The 22455-nt window shown below is 39.1% G+C and overlaps 1 protein-coding gene across 1 annotated transcript in view; it reads left to right on the top strand.

The window, feature by feature from the left end:
- Positions 1–224: 224 nt before the first annotated feature.
- Positions 225–22455, top strand: part of LOC127437702 (chondroitin sulfate proteoglycan 4-like) — a 67912-nt gene continuing 45681 nt past the window's right edge. The window contains exon 1 of the mRNA XM_051692786.1: positions 225–334. Within this exon, the coding sequence (XP_051548746.1) occupies positions 256–334 (79 nt within the window). The 5' untranslated portion in view covers positions 225–255. The remainder of the gene's footprint in view (positions 335–22455) is intronic.

Here is a 22455-nt window from a genome sequence, read left to right on the forward strand (position 1 = left end):
TTTCATATAGCAGAGAGTGAGTATAGAGGGGTGGAGAAACTCAAGACAAGCAAAAGAAGTCTCATTTTCCAGTGGTGCGTTGCAGGGCTGGGCAGGGGTGTGTGTTGTGGGGGCTGGATTTCCCCCTACGTTTGTGGGGGTTTAGGGTGTCATTTTCATCCATGTCCGTCCCGCCCCCTCCATGAGTAGACTCTGCACACACTTCTGGTCCCAAAGTGGCCACAGAAACTCTGAGACTCGGACTAAAGTGGCAAGATGAGAGCATTTTGCCCGCTTCCATTTGCCCTCCCACCCCTGCTGGCACTACTATACCTGCTCCAGACCACCCATGGAGGTAAGACAGCTCAGTTTCAGAGTATAATTTCTAAATAAGCCAGACATGCAGTGTAGTATGAGTGTGTGTGCATTATAAGTAGTGCAAAAGTTTATAAACTTTTATCAATGTGAGTTATGCAATGAATATGGACAATTAAATGGACAATTAGACTCTGGGTGGATAAGCTTAATATATGTAAGTGTGTGTAGTGGGGACAGAAATGTCCTAAGAAGTCTGTTAAATCTGAAAATCTTTTGGAGACGTCCTCTTTTTGAAAATGATTCATAAATTAAGTTTTATTTATTTTTATTTTTTGTATCATTTTTATTATTCATTCAAACAATGCAAAAAGTTTGTATATGGATAAGGATAGGGTTTAAGGTTATTCTGTAATCATTCTATTTATCTTTATATTAAAATAATAGAAATCTGTAGAATGTCCTCATTTAGATCGCTACAACCCCAATTCCAAAAAAGTTGGGACAGTATGCAAAATGACAATAAAAACAATTTGACGAGTTGAAATAACAAGGCGATGTGAAACAGGAGATGTTAAACCGGTGAGGCAATTGTGTCATAATACTGTATACTGTATAAGGAGCCTCCAAAAACAGCCTAGTCCTTCAAGAGCAAGGATCGTTCAAAACTTGTCAATTTGCCAACAGATGCTTCAGCAAATAATCCAGCTCTTTGAGAACAATGTTCCACAAAGACAAATTGGAAGGATTTTGGGCATTTTACCCTCTACAGTGCACAATATAGTTAAAAGATTCAAGGAATATGGTCAAATCTCGATGCATAAAGGGCAAGACGAAAACCATTTCTGAATGTACGTGATCACTGATCCCTCAGACGTCACTGTCTTAAAAAATGGCATTCATCTGTAATGGATATCATGATCATGGGCTTGGGATAACTTTAGTAAACCTTTGTTAGTCAACACCACTCGCCGCTGCATCCACAGATGCAAGTTAAGACTTTACTATATAAAGGAGAAGCCATATATCAACACTGTCCCGAAGCGCTGCCAACTTCTCTGGGCTCGGTCTCATCTTAGATGGAAAGTAGAACAGTGAAACTGTGTTTTTTGGTCCGATGAGTCCACATTTCATAAAGTTTTTGAAAAACAAGCCATCGCGTTATTCGGGCCAAAGAGGAAAAGGGCCATCCAAGCAGTTATTAGTGTCAGATCCAAAAGCCAGTGTCTTTTTGGGCCAGGGGTGTGTCAGTGCTCATGGCATGGGTAACTCGCACATCGGTGAAAACACAATAAATGCAGACAGATATATAACAATTTTGGAGCAACATATACTGCCATCCAGCACCGTCTTTTCCAGGGACGTCCCTGCATTTTCCAGCAGGACAACTTCAAACCACATACTGCCCAGATTTCAAGTGCATGGCTGTGTAAACAGAGAGTGCGGGTGCTAGACTGGCCTGCCTGCTATCCTGACCTGTCTCCAATTGAGAATGTGTGGTGCATTATGGAGCACACCATATGGCAACAAAGACCCTGTACAATTGTGCAGCTAAAGACCTACATAATGGATGAATGGGGGAAAATGTCACTTTCTAAACTTAACAAACTTGTGTCTTCAGTGCCCAAATACTTAATAAGTGTTATTAGAAGAAATTCACAGTGGAAAACTGTCGACTGTCCAACTTGTTTGGAGCATGTTGCAATCATCTATCATCAATCAGCAATTTCATCTTTGAAATTACTGTACATTTTCAAAAAAAACAATGAAATTCACAAGGTAAAACATCATATAATCTGTAGATGTAGTGCTTTCAATATAGCAAAGGGTGAATATAATTTACAAATCACTCATTTTTGTTATTAGCATTTTTCATACTGTCCCAACTTTTTTGGAATTGGGGTTGTAAGTAAATGTACGTGTATGTGTTTAAGGTAAGGTTCCTCTGCGTCTATCACAGAAAAACTCATTCATTACAGGCTTGAGTCTGTTCTGCCAGTATACAATAAACCCACAGTTCGGCAACCCCTCCCTCTCTTTCTCTCTCTCTTGCTCTAACTGTGTTTCCATTCAGGCTTCTGTGCATGCATTGGGGTGTTTGGCAGCCGCTGGCTCAGTTGGAAGTTTGCTCTCACTGATCAGAGGCCCCGAAATAAAGAGTCACTTTCAGAGGTGCGGATCAGCTGATCCTTGCACAGATGTTCGCGTTTTTCCGGGTTTTTTTTTTTTTTCTGTTGCTCTGAGAGCTTTAGCATCGGCTGTGGGACCTGCAGCCTAATTAGCATGAGAGTTAAAGTGGTACTGAAGTGTTCGTTGTTCTGAGATCCAGATCAAAGTGTTTCTGCAAGACCAGCTGCCACAAATTCATTCAAAAGCTGAGAAACCATCATCACCAGCCCGGTTTCTCCTAGCCTAACATTGATTAAAATTTACCTAAAGCAGTGGTAAACTGACTTTGCTTCAGAACCCAGATTTTACATTGGACATCAAGTGGTGACTCAAAATGTATTATTGTACAAAAGTAAACAAAAATATCCCGATTAATTCGCTAAAAGATGTTTTTTTTTAAACATTATAACGTTTTTCGAGTTGAAACGGGGTTCATATCAAAAGGCTTGTCCACTTTTTTTTAGTTTACGTCATATTTAAGATTCATGATTTGCGGGGGGCTGGGTAGCTGAGCAAGTAAAGATGCTGACTACCACACCTGGAGTCACAAGTTCAAATCCAGGGCTTGCTGAGTGACTCCAATTGACCCTGTTGCTAGGGTGGGTAGAGTCACGTTGGGATTAACCTCCTCGTGGTTGCTACAATGTGGTTCTCGCTCTCGGTGGGGCACGTGGTGAGTTGTGCGTGCATGCCATGGAGAATAGCGTGAAGCCTCCATACGCGCTAGGTCTCCGCGGTAACGCGCTCAACAAGCCACGAGATAAGATGTGCGGATTGACGGTCTCAGACACGGAGGCAACTGAGACTTGTCCTCTGCCACCCGGATTGAGGCAAGCCACTACGCCACCACGAGGACTTAGAGCGCATTGGGAATTGGGCATTCCAAATTGGGGAGAAAAGAGGAGAAAAAAAAAAGATTCATGATTTGCAACTTGCTAGTCATTTGCAGGCAATAATAGGGTTAAGGGAAATTCTTATTAAGGTTGCCAACTTTTTGTCATGCAATTACGGGTTGCTTGAGCATTTTGAGTGTTTCAATACTAATAAATTGTGGAACAATAGGCATCCCGTACTAAAATACGGGACGTCAAGGCTAATTCTGGACCGTTGGCAACCCTAATTCTTATTCTAGAGAGCATGTGATTGGATAAAAATCATCAACTGTGTAGTGCAGGATGTGTCATCAATATTATTTTGTATTACAATGCATTTTAAATGCATATATAGAAGTATACTAGCATAAAGATGACCTCAAAGCTAACATGAATGGACTAAAAGCCATAAAACTTTAATTTTGATATCATGGGGTCTGTAGAATCAAACTTTGAAATGTATTATATTACCTTACACTGCATAGGCCCAACAATATGCAAAATTATTTACATGATATTTGCTCAATATGAAAATTCCTCTTTAAAAGCCTGTTTATTTTGCTATCCTAACTATGCACAATTATGGTAAGATGCATTTTATTATTTGCATTCACCATTAGTTTTCCATGACCCTATCAGAACAGACCTGCAATAAATATTTGGGTCATGACCCACCTGTTGAGTACCACTAATATAGAGTATATGTGAGAGATCTGTTCATAGACTACCAGGAGGTATAGACATCATATCCCTTTATGCCTACTTCCTCCATCATTATGCACCATGTGAGCACCATGTGCTAAGACCGTGAAATAGCATGCATGCAATATCATGAAAAGAGTAAAAATCTACATCCACCCAGAATGAACTCCTGATTCTAGCGAAAATGTAGATGTATGGGCCATGGCATAAGCATCTGTTCAGAGAGCGATTGTGTTCGAACCCAGAAATCTGGAGAGTGAAAGGGATCAAGGCACATCTGCATCAAATATTTGTGTAAAATCTTGCGGAAGAGGTGATGTTGATTGTTATTTTGCAATTCCGTTTGGTGTCACTAGAGGTGCAGAAATTTCACTTTTCCATTTACCAATGAAGTTTCAATGGTAATTCTAATGATTCAGTAATTCAATGATTCACTGAGGAATTAAAAAATCTGGATTTCACTGCTGGACTGAATCACAGTAATTGGTTTGTTTGTTAGGCTATTACTAAGACTCAGTGTGCAGTGCACGAATAGCATCATGCATTTGTGGATGATGAAACCATTTCTGCGCTGCTATCTGTCTCCATGGCAACTTGCTACACAAACAGGCCTCTGAGCTGGTGAACCTTTTAGGCTATACAAGGAGTGTGTGTATGAATGTTTGTTGTGTTATGGATTGCTGCAGTGCATATGTTTGGGTCTGGCTAGCTGGCAGGGTAATACATGTTTACTGTACAGCTCTGCACATTAGATTAATAAACATAATATTTGCATTTGTAAATTGATGAGATTAGTTTGTGGCTCACCGAGAGAGCGGCTTTTACATGCGTGATAAGGGGCATCTCAGAAACAGAAGGCAAACATTTATCTTCTCTGATCTCTCAGCATCTGCTGTTTGCAACTGGATATTAGGACGAATGTTTCGAGAATTCTGTTTGGAGCTGGATTTGAAGTTCAAAAGTGATGTCACAGAAAAAGCTGTATTTTTCCATCCATCCAAAGCCACCCTAGTGTAAGACGGCAAGACTACGGACAGCCCATCTGATGCATATTTCACACAAAAATAGCAAGAGCTTGCACACAAAAATAGCAAGAGCTTTCTCAAAACTTTTTTTTTTTGCCTGGCTTTATGCAATTTCTGGGAGTCGAGTTGCACAGATTTTTTTTGGTCTGTTGGGAATTTAAGTAAGGTTTGCTGCTAGAAGTCGTTGGAAATAGACCGATTTCCCACAGTTTGTGAAGTTTGTGGCATCCAAAGATATAAGAGTTTCATTTGAGAAATTTTGTAGCAAGTAAACAAGTAGGGATAACCTTGCCCTGACTGATTTAGGATGTACCTTCTGATACATGTCACTGATAAATGTAGATTAGATAGCATCTTCCTGTCTAAAGCCCAAAGTATACTTTGGTTTTCTGTGTGACAGTATGTCTTGAGCACAGAATACGTAATGCAAATTTCTTCACCAACACAGTACTGTCCACGTCTCTGTGCATTGTCTGCGCATGAGTCTGCCATTGACTATCCTAAAAGACTATCACAAAGCAGTTGTGCTATTCATGCGGTGAACGCGTCTGGACTCTTGGTCAAAAGTGTATACTTTAAAAGGCTGAGCACTTGACCGTGTGGTAGATGAAATGGCACTCGGGAAAACGTATACCCTATCTTAAAATGGACGATTCTTGGCTAGAATAAGCAGCAATCTGATTTCAGATTTACTTGCCCCTAATTGTCACATGTAAACGGTAAATGTAATTGGTCACTTTACATGTCAAGTATATAGCTTCTTCCTGTCTAAGTGGGCAGTTCTTGGCCAGAATAACCTGCAAAGCAATCTGATTTCAGATTGACTTGACTGTAAATGTCTTTTAAAGAAAGTGTACTGTAAATGGTCACTCAATCAGACAAGTGTCAGTTAGACAATTAGTTAAAATTTGGACCAGAGTTTATGCCCATAGTCAAAACTCTGGCTTTACGAGACTAACGCTATCCTAGGCAGTCAGATCAGATCTCGATAGTGTTCCTACAATGTGTTGTCCCCAAGGAAACCTGCTGCCCACACAAGAATCAATGCTGAAAGTTTGAATCTCTGATGGTTGAGTCCTTCCCTTCTCACTATCCGCTTTAATAAATGATCTGTCAGTACAAAACACCACACACAAACACCCACATCCTCTAACCTCTACTATACCAGACTGTTGGGAAGAGATAAAGACAGACTCCATATTACTGTCATCTCATATTCATTCAGTAGAGTCTCATGTGGTACTACAGAAAGGTTGAGAGTTTGTGGGTATATATGTATGGCACAGTCTGGGCAGTAGTCCCCACAGCAGCTAGTGGCCCGAATCACTGTCTCAACGGATCACGTTAAATTTGCCTTGGAGATCATCATTCAACTATTGGCCACAATTTAAACGCAAACCCAGTGGTCCAAGCATGCAAGGATGGTACAGTGTGGTATGTAAAGGTTATTTCAACCCCTTCTGCTGGTGCAGAGCTTCAATGGAGGCTTAGCCATGGCCAAGTCAGAAGACAATACTTTGTAATTTATAGTGACATTATGCAGTACTATTATATGGGGGGAAAATTGTTGTTTCTATTGATTCTAAGCAAGCATTTTACTATTGTTGATATTTAAAAGTTTGGGATTTCCACAAAACCCTAAGTATTAAACTTGGAGTATAAGGGGCTGTTCAAACCGAATGCATTTTTGTATGCATCTGCGCTATTTCTCGGTTGTTTTTCTATGTAACCATTTGCTGGATGGATGTCTTTGAGCTTTGCACTGTATCTCTTTTTTTCAGCATCTTGGGAAGGAGACACCATGTCAAGTTGAAAAGAACTTCAAATTTTAAAAATATGTTTTGAGACACCTTCGTTCAGTTTTATTTGATGCACTGTTTCTAGCTTTTTTAACTCAAGAACACAATCGGTCTTAATGGCCCCTAACTTGTCCCGCATTGTGTGCTACGGAAATGAATGATACCACAAACTGTGTGGCTTGTTGAGGATAGGTGAGGTTTTTTTTGTTGTTTTTGTTTTTAAATGAACACACTTACAATTTTACAAATAAAGCATGCTAAAAAATCCAATAGACTTGCACTGAAAGAGGAATCTAAGCTATTTTTAGAGACCAGAATGTCATAGAGACTTGGGAGTAGACTCTTAAGACTCTTAGGACCAGTATGAAACCACCTAGAAACCACCCACAACTCCCTAGCAACCATGTAGAAATGTCCTTGCAACCATCTAGAACACATTAGCAACCCTGTAGCAATGGTATTTACAGTAAAACATTCATAGAGAGAGTGTGTGCAACGACCATAAGTGGGCATGAATCTGGTCGTAACTGGGTGCGGTTCTAGATGTTGAATGTTTGTTTGGTTCATCCACATTTGGACTCGGATGTACTGCATACTGAGGGTCAGTTAGTCATCTAGACAAGCTTACGTATTTCAGCTACTCCATCCTTATAAAGGCACAAGATCTTTTGCCATTTAGAGAGAGGTTGAGAGTTATTCTGTGCTTGCGTCTGAACTGGAGTTCTCATTTTTATCTTAGATGATAATCCACAAATTTCTGCAGACAAATGAAACCATCATTGAAATAAAGTTGAAGTATAGAGCAATAAGATTCACGTGGACACATCATAGTTTAGTTCATTTGGTCCCGGAATAATTTTATGAAAAACGTTTGAGTTCATATTGATATCTCTGACTTTTAATTGTACACTTTGGTGACGCTGAAATCTTTTCTGAAACTCTAAGCTCAATCTCTATTCAATTTCATTCAATCCACTGTCTAAGAGAAAGAATCAGGATTCTTATCACATTTAAGTAAATCTAACCTGTTGACTTTGAAAATACAGTATTTGGATTGTATGTCTTTTCCAAAAAGAACTAAGCTTCACTAGTCCATTTGAAAATGGCGTTCCCCCCCCCCCCCCCTTCTTTATGCCCCCTAGAAACTTCAGATGACGAAATGACCAAGCTCCCACTTCTGTGGTCAGAGAACGAAACAAGAAAACCTATTACCCACCGTAAAGGTCAAAATCCAATGATTGGTCCAGACTTATCAGTTTGGCCAGGCTAGAAGACCATCAAGTTACCTTAAGCCCAAAGTGTACTTTGGTCAGATGCAAACGCTGAGCGTCCATGCACAGGACGCATGACGCAAATCTCTTCAGCAGAGTCCTCGAGCACTGAATGCGCGCAGCCCGATTTTTTCTAACTGCACGTCTTTTAATGTGCAGTATGCGCATGCACATGGAATTATTTGCACTAATTAGTGGGTCCACAAGGTGGCAATACTAACATTTGAGCCATTGCTGTCACTATGAAACACTAGAAGGTGATGTAATCGCTGGTAAATAACAGGAGACGAAGGTAAAAACAACAAAAGTAGATTTGCACGTGAATGTGTGAGGAGGTCAGGAATATAAAGACATCTTTATGGGTCTAAACTCCTAAAGAGAAATAATCCGGTGTCTTATAGCAGTTGTAGCATGCATGCGCCAACCGTCTGTGTATTCCAGCACCGTCTAGTGGAGTATACTTTGACAGGTTCACGTTCGACTGTACGCAGATGCTGAGCATTCGTGTCAAAATTGAAGTATCCTGTACTTTAGGCTGGTTTCAGTCATTTTGTTTAAACCATTGTTTTTTGGGGGGGCTGGGTAGCTCAGCGAGTAAAGACGCTGACTACCACCCCTGGAGTCACGAGTTCGAATCCAGGGCGTGCTGAGTGACTCCAGCCAGGTCTCCTAAGCAACCAAATTGGCCCGGTTGCTAGGGAGGGTAGAGTCACATGGGGTAACCTCCTCATGATCACTATAATATGGTTCGCTCTCGGTGGGGCACGTGGTGAGTTGTGCGTATATGCCACGGAAAATAGCCTCCACACGTGCTATATCTCCACAGTAATGCGCTCAACAAGCCACGTGATAAGATGCGCGGATTGACAGTCTTGGAAGCGGAGGCAACTGAGATTCATCCTCCGCCACCCAGATTGAGGCGAGTCAGTACGCCACCACGAGGGCTTAGAATGCATTGGGAATTGGGCATTCCAATTTGGGGAGAAAAGGGGAGAAAATAATAATAAAAAAAGAAAACTTTTTTTTTTTTACATGGTAGTACCATGGTTTGTTTGAATTAATATGGAAGACAATGTAAATAGCATGGTACTGTAAAAGAATCACTGTACCATATATATCAAAGTACCATGTTACCACCACAGTACTTTTTGTATAAGGGTATAATGTAACATCAAATATGTTTTTAATCTCCAAAGAACCATATAGCCAACTCAGAGCCCTATATAACAAACATAGCTCTTGCTAAAGCATTAATGCATTAAAGAACATTTATTTTTATGAGTGTACGGTCTGAACTTTGTGCAGTCTAACTGTGAGTGATCTTCCAATGTTCCGGGCCTACAACGCTTTCTAATTTGGTTGGAGTCTGTGAACGGTGGGCAATGCTAGAACATTCCACTGGGATCCTGACGTAGCCATTAGCATGCCTGCGTGTCAGCTCTGACTTCTGTCCTGCATTAAACTTCCAGCCAGCCAGAGGCGTTCTGGCTAATTTGCAAACATCTCTTTAGAAAGGCGAGAGTGGAGCTCTGGGATGGGCCTTTCTACAGCAGAGGGGATAAATATAGCCCTCATTCAGATGGGCCATGTGCTGTCTCAGAGGCTGCTGTTAGCGGACTGGGTGGGGTAGCAGGCGTTACTGTGAGTCACAGGGACATGCTTATTCCATCATCGCAGAATTCTGTGAGCTTAAAATAAACAGGAGGAAAAGTATTTTCGGAATAAAGTGCTAGGGAGAGTGAAATATGTCAGTCAGAGAGCTATGTAGTACAACACCATCAATAAAATAAATATATAATGCAAGACAGTCTACAACACAACTCTATAGTACAACACAGTCTATTAACACAGCTCTATAGTGCATCACAGTCCATAACGCTGCTCTATAAATCAACACAGTATTTCTCAACAGTTAATAGTGCAACACATTCTATAACTCAACACAGTCGATAGTGCAACACATTCTATAACACAACTATATAGCACAACAGTCAATAACACAATTCTATAGTGCAACACTGTCTATAACGCTACTCTATAACTCAACACAGTATTACTGAACAGTTAAAAGTGCAACACATTCTATAACTCAACACAGTCAATAGTGAAACACATTCTATAGCACAACAGAGTCAGTAACACAATTCTAAAGCGCAACAGTCAATAATGCAACATATTCTATAACACAATTCTATAGTGCAACACTGTCTATAACGCTACTCTATAACTCAACACAGTATTACTGAACAGTTAAAAGTGCAACACATTCTATAACTCAACACAGTCAATAGTGAAACACATTCTATAGCACAACAGAGTCAGTAACACAATTCTAAAGCGCAACAGTCAATAATGCAACATATTCTATAACACAATTCTATAGTGCAACACTGTCTATAACGCTACTCTATAACTCAACACAGTATTACTCAACAGTTAAAAGTGCAACACATTCTATAACTCAACACAGTCAATAGTGAAACACATTCTATAGCACAACAGAGTCAGTAACACAATTCTAAAACGCAACAGTCAATAATGCAACATATTCTATAACACAATTCTATAGTGCAACACTGTCTATAACACTACTATATAACTCAACACAGTCTATAACCAGATTGATCTGACATAAAAATCGTGGGTTGACATTTCTTTAGCTAAAATCGGTCTGTGCTTACCAAAATTCGAAATACTGCCCCCAGTGGCCAAAGCAGTAAGTGTTGGTTGGGCATATGGACAGCAGGCTTTGCTCCAAAAAGGGGTGGTCGCTCCAAACTGCCATTGAAGATATAAGAAGCCCCTTACCTAACCCTTTCCCTAACCTTAACCATGAGTATAAATGATGCCCCTCCTTTGGAGTTGGCGCAACCCCCTTATGGAGTAACCATGCCCCTTTTGGGAGTAACCCCGCCCTCTTTTGGAGATTCCACCCCCATTTGGAGGTCTCCAGCCTTCAACAATACCTACTTGATTTTATGGTTGAAATGTCCATGGAGGGGCGCCAAAAGCAAGTTGTGAAGTGAGTTGTTTTCAGCTGGACAGGCAGTAATACTATGAAGAGGAATGCATATTTTATAAACTGCACCCCACAAAACCAAACCTCAAAACTAAACCTAACCATCAGTGGAGTAAAAATGTAATGTTAGAGGGAAAAATGCAATACTCGTCAGTGATGTGAACACAATTATTTCCTAATTTCAATACGGTATCTGAACCCGGGTCTCTCATGCTGCTTATGCAAACGCTTCCGGTCATGCTAGGGGAAGGTAAACATGCTGGAGCCAATACAAACATGTCTGATAGGAGATGCCACTTGTCAGTAAGTCTGCATAATGTAGCCGATCCTACCCACCCAGCAAAAACTCATTGAAAAGATGTTGAAAAGACAACTTTGCCAGACGTCACATAAAAAGATGTCCCTCTACATCTAAATTTGGTTGCAAAGTTAAAGTTGAAAAGGCATCTTTTTCAGGCATTTTCAACGACTTGAATTCAACCTAATTTCAACCATGAATTCATGATTTTATATTATATTCATTATATTATTAAGTCATCATATTATATTCATAATTACTCTCAAAATAAGACTATTGACAAAAAAGTACCAATAAAACATTTATTGACACATGTCAGATACATCTGCCAGACCGTCCAGGGGCATGTTACTGTATTGTTTGTAATTTTCTCTGAGCACGTCTTGAGTAGTAAAAGCCAGCAGATGAACCCAAGGGCAATTGAAAACGAGAAGTGGAGCATCTTCTATCACTTCCATGGCGTGATCAGTGGCTGGAAGAGTTGGAGCGCTCCCTTATAGAGCTGGACAGCCCTATAACACCAACATGGCACGTGTGTGACAGGGAGACAGGAAAATGCTTTGATTATGTACTGAACTAAGAATAAATTGCAGTGCAGTTATGTGTATTGATTGCTGTTATTGTGTTGTAATCAATCACAGTCATCATTATTGTTTTATATCCCTCTATTTCAATCTGATCTAAAGACAGTCTGGCATATGTAGGTGCATGTCCTTTCAGATGCAATGACATCTGCATGGGTAATAGGCAGCACTGCTTATGGGGAAATAAATATATGTATTGTACATGTACTGTCTTCCTGTTTCCCCTTTGGGATATAATTGAACAAAAAATAAAACCAATTTCCATGACTTTTCCGAAACTTTTTTGGATTTGATTATTTTCAAGCACCTTTTCAGGCCTGGAAATAATTATTTTCAAATTCCATGACTTTTCCAGGTTTTTCGTGACTGTAGGAACCCTGTATTGGGGCACTTGTTTTCTCTCCTCTAAAACCACTGTAAATGTCCTTTTTGAAAATGGGAAACCCACAGCACAGTCAAGTACTACTTGAAATTGTCCACCCCCCAAAAAATGGTTGCCAACAATGTCTAACAAGTTGATTATCTTACCACATCTGGAAGATGAACTTCCAGGAGATGAACCCATGGGCGATTGAAAATGAGAAGTGGAGGGTCTTCTATCACTTCCGTGGCGTGATTGGTGACTGGAAGAGCTGGAGTGCTCCCTTATAGAGCTGGACTGCCATGTAACACCAACATGGCACTTATGTTTACTTGTGCGGCTATGATTATCTTCGGCATCTACGACTGATTCACAGCCATGCTGATATTCAGTATAACAGCACTTCAGTATATACTTTTTTATACTTCAGTACAAAAAAAAACCTCCATGGCTAATCCCATCAGAATAGTGCAATAGTGTAATGATTGCTACACAACATACTGTATCTTACCATGTCTACCAGGAATTTTGTATTCAGAGTCCCCTGAGGATGAATCTGGCAGCCGTCTGCTCCAGGACAGCTGGTCATTATGATCCATGGATGATTCTGCAATCAAATTTCAAATGCAATGTATGAAACTTACCTTTGACACCAATTCAGATGACTTGATTTGTATTCAAGCTTTGCACTAGACAAATCTTGTAGGCAGAATTATAGGAAACTTCTCAAATGTAATCAGTCGGGGAAGGGGTTACTAATTATTAAAACTATAACTTGCATAGTGTAGTTATTCTGGCAAACAGAGAACTTAATTATATATGCAATGTGATTATTTACACTACAGTATGCAATGATCTGTCATTCATACCAACAATACTGCTCTATTTTTGCTGAACACTGGTTTATTAATGTAGCCCACTCGACTTACCTTCAGGAGTGGTTTGAACAATGGTAGCAGGGGCTTTGCTCTTCAAGATTTCAGGAGGCTTTGGAAAGGCCTGCAGACCTGTATTCTTATCAGATACAGTATAAAACAGTCAAAAGGGTATTCATACATCACTCCACAATATTTTGTGATAAACTGATTATTTGCAAAAACCTTTTTTTTTAATATGTTCAAGGAATATTTTTCCCATTCACTTGCCTTTTCTTAACTGTTGAGATGGTTAAACCAAGTTGCTCTTGGTTTAACTGTGGTTTACAGCTGCTCTTGTTTGCATAGCAGACAGTAAACAGCCATGAGTTGAAATCGATAAACTCCAGTAATGAACTCGGAGGAGCTCAGAATGTTTGTCAGGTCTGGCCAATTCTGGGGAAGGTCAGGGAATCGAAGGCGAATCTGCCCGTAGAATTCCAAACGGCTTCTTCAAAACACTTTATCTACAAGTGAAAAAGCCAAACAGCATTCCTCAAAACAAAGCAAAGATCTAATTATCATTCTATATTTCCATTCCGTATGCAAGCCAATGACCAGAACTTAATTAGGCTATGGTGGTGTTAGATGAATACACGAACAGCTGGTGTGTTAGGAATGTTGAGAGGGTGTGAATTGGACTTATGTTCTTATGTGCTCTGGTTTTTGCCTCCAGCACAATGCTCACTTTCTTGTAAGTCACTTTGGGATGAAGTGTGAATATCGTAAATAATGTTCCATGTCTCCTCTCAGTGGAGCCAGTGACATCGGAGAAATGTTGTTTTTGCAGTGATTGTTTGCGCAACATCTAAATCTTTGATTCAAAAAGCAATGGTAGGTAGGTAGGTTGTATAGGTAGGTTGGATCGTAGGTAGGTAGTTAGATAAGTAGGTAGGTCAGGCGGTCAGTCGGTTGGTAGGTCGGTCGGTATATACAGTGTATAGCAACATGAGTCAGAACAGTCTTAAGGTCTGTGCCAAGTTTGGTGAATGTAGCTTAAAAGCTCTAGGAGGAATAACAATTTTGTTCAAAAAAATTTAATCTCAGTTTGGCGATTTTGGAAAACCCTTAAACCATGTCTGTAGAGTAAAAGTATGTTGGCTTTGTTAACCAAATAGTTAAATTTATTAACATTAATAATTGAAATACACAATTGTTAAGCCAAGTAATAAAGTTCATTATTATAAATGATTGCTTGTATTACATTTTTGTACGAAGTGTATTGCATTGCATCGTTTTTTGTATGTCCTCTTGGAAACGATGTCGGAATGCCATTTCAGGACGTTTCAAGGAACAAACAGGGATTTCCTAGTAGCACAAAATACTTGGCAGTCCGTTTGGCAATATTAAGTGCATCCAAAATTCTTGGAAAATGTGAGAATAAAGGATGAACTTAAACCTGAATCATATTGTTAAAAGTCAAGGACAAAGTTGAACTTTACTTTGTTCCAAAGATCTGAAATTGAGCTATGTTGGAAAGGTTGGTTCAGGCATTACCAAACATCTGTTGCTGAGCAAACAGCTCAGAATTCCAGACGCTAGCGGGATTTTACAGTCTATTCAGTGAACATTTCTAGACTATAAAATATATGGAAATAGTGAAAATAATCATTAAACCTTCCACAGACATGTGTGGTGGCATATGTTCATGGAACATTTTAGATACGCTTGGAGAAAGCGTACACAACTCGCTGGCATATGATTGTGGTTTTATATATTACTAATTCTTCATGATAAACATATGTTGATGTGACATGAATAAAAACATGAATCTTAGTTTTGAGATGGTGGCCCTGAACGACCAGCAATATTTAACATAGAAACATTTCACTTTTATCAACATCATTTTATTTAACATTTTGAAGTCCTCAGGGCATGCTGAGTGACTCCAGCCAGGTCTCCTAAGCAACCAAATTGGCCCGGTTGCTAGGGAGGGTAGAGTCACATGGGGTAAACTCCCCGTGGTCGCTATAATGTGGTTCGTTCTCGGTGGGGCGTGTGGTGAGTTGAGCGTGGTTGTCGCGGTGGATGGCGTGAAGCCTCCACACACGCTATGTCTCCATGGCAACACGCTCAACAAGCCACGTGATAAGATGCGCGGGTTGATGGTCTCAGACGCGGAGGCAACTGGGATTCGTCCTCCACCACCCGGAATGAGGCGAGTCACTACGCAACCACGAGGACTTAAAAGCACACTGGGAATTGGGCATTCCAAAAAAATCCAAAGAAAAACAAAAACATTTTGAAGTCCTTTTTTAAAGATTTTAGTAGTGTTTGTTAGTGCAACATCTGTCAGTCTTTAACCCAAATAGCAAAGCTAATAGAGCAACAATTCAAATCTAGTGCCTTAATCTTCACAAAATCATAGTAACTCATGGCATCAAGATGCTTTTTGCTTTTATGTTTTAACAACGGCAACGGTAATATGATAAAAGACAACAACGTTTAATAAATAGTTACATTTATTAACAATAATAATCAGACAATTCCTTCACCATGTAATGTTGTTCATTAGAATAAATGTAAGCTGATTACAGTTGCCAAGCCATCACAGCAACTATTAGCGTTTTACAACAGCTTCGAATGTGGCTCATCCAATCAGATTTTACTGTCAGAACTAGATGTTTCATAATGTTTTAGGGAGAACACAACCATTTAAAAAAAATCACCACAGATACAAAACTGTTTGTAAATGTTTAAAGAATTTCTGGTGGATTTTTATTGCATTGTTCTGAAACCACGATTATTTCATGAGCCAAGATTCTTCAGTGGACTCTTGGGCTACAAATGTAATGTTGTCTGGGCTTTGGATTTTTATGGCTTTTCTAGTCATTTCCATGTACAATTTGTTCTCAAAATGTACTTTTCGAGACATGAGATATATTAACGTGTAAAGGAAGAGCCAGATGCATCAGTGTACAGGAAATGGAAGCTGTTTTTAAACAAATGTGTTCTGAAGGGTTTTGTAGAGCTCTGCTGTTGTCATTGGCAAAGAGAGGTAAGACAAACGCCCTCAACCAACAGCCAAACCATTTGGCACTAAGACGGGAGCTTCTGGAAGAAGCCGTGATTCAAACACATCTCATTCAGCTTGTGAAACACGCCTCCTTTTATGGTACTTTTTATTCAAAAATCTGTATTATTTTTCTTTCCATTGGTTTTCCAGGATGCAGAGACACAAGCCGGGTTTCAGCACAAAGACTTGTGCAAATGTTGTTGAGACTATTTACTTTATTTGCACACATTTCCTTTTCCACCCAGCCCCCATGCACCCTCTTTCCTCCTGTCGGCCCCTTCCCTCTGAGAGGGATTCGCCCAGCGGCTCGTAAAGGGAAAAAAAGCAACTCTCTCTCTTATGAGCGCAAAACCACTTCAAGGACTGCAAAGGCAGAACTCCGGGCTCGGGTAAGCGACCCCTCTATGTCTGTGTGGCGGCAGAGAGAAGATTCCAGCTTTTGCCGTCTACCGCTAAATGACTCTCTGCGCTAGCTGAATCATAATGACTCAGTTGAGTTAGTCAGTGAAAATTAGTATAGTTCACAAGGTGTTATGGCCTCGCTGTGTGATTCATAAACATGCACATAGCAGCAAACTCTCATGGACAGCATAGCCTTCTCTGCTGGTGTAATAGTGCTCTAGATAAATAAAAAAAATTCCATTTAATTCACATTTATCTTTATTTTTCATATGTTTGATCACTTTCCTCTCCTGATTCTGTTCGTTTGCAGACTTTGTCAGTATAGAAATCAATAGTGGTGACAAGTCTAGTCAATTAAAATGTATTCTTTGCCATTTACAAGCAAAGTGTGAGTCTGAGCTCCACCCCTTAGAGTCCTTGGAATTTCCAGTGAATCCCACAAAAGTGCAAATGAAATATATTGAAAAATTGATGACAAAAAACTTCAATTGTAATTAGTAACGTAATCTTTTATAACACTGTGTATTAAGTACCAATTTACACTCCTATCATTTTTTTCAAGATTTTTTCAAAATCTCTAAATCAAGACCAAAATTTCTGACTGTAACTCGTCCTAGAGCTTTCGTACCACATCCACCAAACTCGGTACAGACCTGCAATTCTGATCGGACTTACGGTTTTCCAGTAAAAGGCTATCAAAAATCCCATAGATTTACATTGACAGAAGGTTAAAACGAGCCAAGACTATCAGCCTTTCTAGCAAGTCAGTCCATTGTCAGACATCTTTTGAATGCTTTTGGGAGGCTATTTCCAGTGATGCCAGTACAGCTCCTATCTACTTGAATGGGGGAACACGGAAAACTCAAAAACGGTTGGTAAAGATTACGATCAAAGAACATATTTCAAATCAGCAATAAAATTTGATAAAATTGGAATTATAAATTGTCTGTCTTTCTTTCTGTCTTTCTTTCTTTTTTAGTAAACCCAAATGAAACATTTTGCTATTTGTTAGTCCCCACCAAATGTAATAATGTAATCCATATAAAAACTAACTGTAATCTGATTATGTACATTTTAATATGTAATATAATTACTATTAAGATACTTGGTTTTTGTAATCCAGATTACAATGATTGTAATCCATTAATATCTGAAACACTGGATGAACATAATTAGAGAGTAAAGAGCATGTCAGAATGAGGGATGTAATTGACAAATCTACAAATAAAAGAGGGGTAATTTTAAAGTAAAATTTGGTAAGTGTTTTTTTTAATTTTCACAAATCTTCTAATTTGTCAATTGCTTTTAATGGGTTTATTTAAGTTTAAACTAGGCTGTCTTTAAGCATTCAGTGTCATGGCATGGTTCTGAAATGTCAATAGCCTCTTTGGTACTAAATTGGCTGTGACATTAGGCAATATGATGCATGATGTCCACCGAATGTCCTATTCATTGTGAAACTGTTTTTTTTTTTTTTTTTAATTAATGACATGAGTCATGTTGAAGGCCTAGACTAACTGAAAACAATTTTTTCTCACATCTGCACCAAGTAAAAAAAAAAAAAAATTTACACTGCGCACAAGCACACGTTTTGCTGCCATATGGAATGCTGGGAAATGGATTTACTGAAAGTGCATGTTTGTGTGAGATACAAGCTTTCTGTTTAACCCACACACTTTATACCCAAACATTTTCAGCGTTCAGCATGGATGAGCGCTGTTCTTATTGACATTTAGAGGGCATCTTGTTGTTTGTAGTGTTCAGTGGCAGCTTGGTGTGAAGAACAAGGAGCTATGGCAAGTATGTGTGTGTGTGTGTGTGTGTGTGTGTGTGTGTGTGTGTGTGTGTGTGTGTGTGTGTGTGTGTGCAACCAAATGTCCCCACAAGAATAGTAAACCTGAAATCTGCTACATTGTAGGGACCCACCAACGGTCCCCATGAGGAAAATTGCTTAATAAACACATGAAAATTTCAAAAAGGTGTCTGAGGGTTATGTTTAGGGGTAGGGTTATGGTTAGAGATAGAAAATATCAATAGTTCAGTTTTAAAGCAATAGAAGTTTATGGAGACTCCCCACAATGTGTGTGATGGAGTGTGTTTGTGGGTTCTCTGGGCTAATGGAGCAGTTACTGCAGTAGCTCAAGGAATGGGTGGGGTTAGACACCATTGTCCTGCGGTTGCACACACACACACACACACACACACACACACACACACACACACACACACACACACACTCCCATCACTGCCTGTCATTAACTTTGATTGATGGCTCTGGAATGGTAGCAGGAAACGTCGTCCACAAGCAGTGATTCGTTACAGTGCTTCGGAAGGTTTTTTCTAATCCAAACTAAGTGGAACTTGATACAGTTTATGAATGTAAAATCTGGCCACATGTTTTAGCTAAACAACACCACTGCTCTACTGATGATTTTACAAGGCTCTCTGTTATGCTTGATTCTGATTGGTAGCATTCTGTGGTCATATATATTATTGTATACAGGCCTGCCACGCAAAAATTTTTCCCTACATAGCTGTGCTAGTTTCATGTCTCTCATATCACTCTGCAGTCTTTTTCTTTCTAACTTATAAAAATAAATACCTCCACTATTCAGTATTCAGTTACTTAGCCAGTTCTTTGCCACTATGCAGAAATTTGTCAGTTATAACGAAAGACATTTACATAAGTCTTAAAGGAATGATAGCGAAAACTGCCTGTTTTATTACTATTTTATTACATATACGTATGCATATGCAAGCACTTGGCCAGCACATTGAACATTCATAATGTAATTTCTTGTGTTACTGTGGCAGTAACAAATCTCAGTACTCAAGGGGGCGATCTAGTTACCAAAGTCTGTGCTATAAAACTGGGTTTGTTATTATTCAGGTAAGTTGCTATTATTTTGACTTTACCTTACTTGCTCAACAATATTCTCTTCAAACTGTACAGTAGTTGACCTGAAAGAGAAAATTCAATGTAGATGCTGTATAGCATCCCTTGTGGCAACATTAAAGGTGCTCTCAGTTAATTTTTGCCAAGTGACACCAAGTGGTGTGGATGCAGCATCATTCAAAATCAATAGTTTTCAGTTACAGATGCCATTGTAGAAATTCACTATTCACAATCAGTCATGATTAGTTTAATCCAAGAGGGAAAGTGTTCAATAACAAGACGGTTACTGAGATTAAGTGAGTAGTATTCAGCTGGTCATGTGATTCTAACATGGCAGCCCCCATGAGGGCACCCCTCCCCCAGCTTTTATAAGGTTACTGATATAACTAGAGTCCTCATCTCATGTGAGTGGTCATGATTTTATACATATGTTTCAAAATTACTATTAATTTATTTAGGAGTAAAAAAAATTAATTGGGACAAATTTACTGTGAGCACCTTTAAGAATGCAGTGTATACTTGCAAATTGCATTATGAATTGCATTTGGAACACAACTACACACAAAATCGAGCTTGTGTAGCTAGACGCTTCTGCATTCACGTACTTGCGTAAAGTATGTTTCGGCCTTTAGCGTCAGAGAGAGGGTGGAAAATAGTCATGAAAAAGAAAATTAAGGAAAAAATAAAAGTGTAGAACATGGCTCTTTTAATCATGCATTACCTTCTACATTGGTGCCTTTCTTCTCAGATCCCATCACTAATTTTGAAACAAGGTTTAAATTAGTGAATAAAAGCATAGTAATATGAAATTGTTTATGGGCTGAGTGAGAAATGTTTGAGTATATAAGAAAACATCATCGTCAAACTTGCGTTCTGTGAAATTAAATTTACAAGGCAGTTAAAAGCTTTGCAGTTCTCACCTTTGATTCATGGCATTCTGTTTTGTAACATCTTGAAGGAATCAGGAAATGTGCTTGAGGTTAGTTTAGTGTGATCCACATCAATGAACGATGCAATAAGCAAAAGATTTGAGATTTTCCCTAACCCCAAGTATTAAAATTTGCAGTGTAACTTGTCCAGCTACGGGCATGAAGGATACCTCAAATCATGTGGTTTGTTGAGGAGAGGTGTGCTTTTACTTTTGTAAGTGATCAAACTTACAGACTCACAGACCATTAAACAGGCCACATAGACCTTCATTCAAGGAGGGACCCAAGCCATATCTAGGGACCAGAATATCGTTGAGACTTGGGGAGTGGGCTACCTAGCAACCACCCAGAACACACTAGCAACGGCCTGGTAACCACCCACAACATCTTAGAATTGTGGGGGTGAGTGGCATGGGCAAGCAGCACTCTTGTTATGTCTATTATTCTGTCTTATATGTGTTGTATTATTACATTTACAGTACAATTTCTGGCTGTGGTTGCCAGAAATTATGTAAAATCAGTAAATACGGTAAAATCTTACTTTTTAAATAAAAATGAAAAATTATGTTGAGGTAAATACCTTTTAACAATTAACTTCTTTTTTTTTTTTTAACTGTAGCATTTCAAAAAAAAAAATCCATTAAAATTATGGACATTTCTTACAGTGAAGTCTTTTTCTGTATGTGACGTTTAAAGGCGGTTAAATCTGATATCAATCTAGTACAATGTCAGAGGTGTTTGATGTTATAAAACACTAATCAGTTGCAGAGGATGTTTCTATTCCTTCAGAGAGTCTTATACTCTAGAATATTAATGAATGCAATGCACAAACTTTATTAATGGTGTTAGAGTTTTCAAAAGTGGTTCCTTGTGTTGTTTGCTAGTAAATTAAATTTACTGAGTGAGATGTTTTCACCTCTGAGAAATGCTTTCTATCAAATCCAGGAATGCCCAGCTGAACACGATTGCCTATTTAAAATAAAGAACCCTCATGTGGGGTGTTAAGAAATGTTCCTGTGGTCACAAGCAAGCAAGGGCCAACAGTGAACAGATGAAAGGATGAAAGGCAAGATAGTGTTTTAAACAAAGAGCCCATAGTTGAAGCAAAATGCAAAAACAGCAGCACAAGTTTTTGGAGTGTTGTAACTGTGATCCCAAATGTCTGAGTGTCAATTTCTGTCATCGAGCCAAACAATAATCTCCAGTCTTTCTGTTATTTCATCCATCTGACCGATGAGCTCCAATAGAGAAAAATTATTTGAGAGTATGAGCTCAAATTTGATTAAGTCCATCAGAGAAGGTCACGTCCGTAGTAACATTAGTCTGCACTCAATAAAGAGAAGCTATCATGTAGCCTCAGCTCTTTTGATTAGAGAAAGTTGTGAACATTGTAATGAATGCTTTAACTCTGCTCCATAGCCTACTGAATTGCCTTGCTGTCTATAGTCTTCAAAGGCAGCTGCCTTCTACAGTAAGTGGCCGCTCACATGGAATGCATTCTTGCATTTAAAAAACAACTAAACAGAATGCAACAGAATAGAATGAGGCATTCAAAGCTGTTGAAGGGCATTAACTAAAGTACATCTGACGCATGTGAAATGTGATGTGTAAAAAGATTGCCTAGATGAGCAGACTACTTGGTTTAGGAAATGGAAGGACTTGATTCAGTTATTTGGGTGCTAAAAGAATGCAGACAGAACATGCAGTTAAACAACGCTATCAGCGTTTGCACGTAAATACTTAAACGTTTTGATAAAAATAGTTTAATTTAATAAAAAATAAAAACTATTTATTGTGTGCTATTTATGTTTCAAGGCATGGTCACATTTACCTTTGCACGTTGAAATTCTACAGTCATCTCAATAGGAATCCATACGGTCAGAAATTTAGCCTGATGGACTTCC

Source organism: Myxocyprinus asiaticus, chromosome 48 (assembly GCF_019703515.2).
Source record: "Myxocyprinus asiaticus isolate MX2 ecotype Aquarium Trade chromosome 48, UBuf_Myxa_2, whole genome shotgun sequence".
NCBI classification, from domain to species: domain Eukaryota; kingdom Metazoa; phylum Chordata; class Actinopteri; order Cypriniformes; family Catostomidae; genus Myxocyprinus; species Myxocyprinus asiaticus.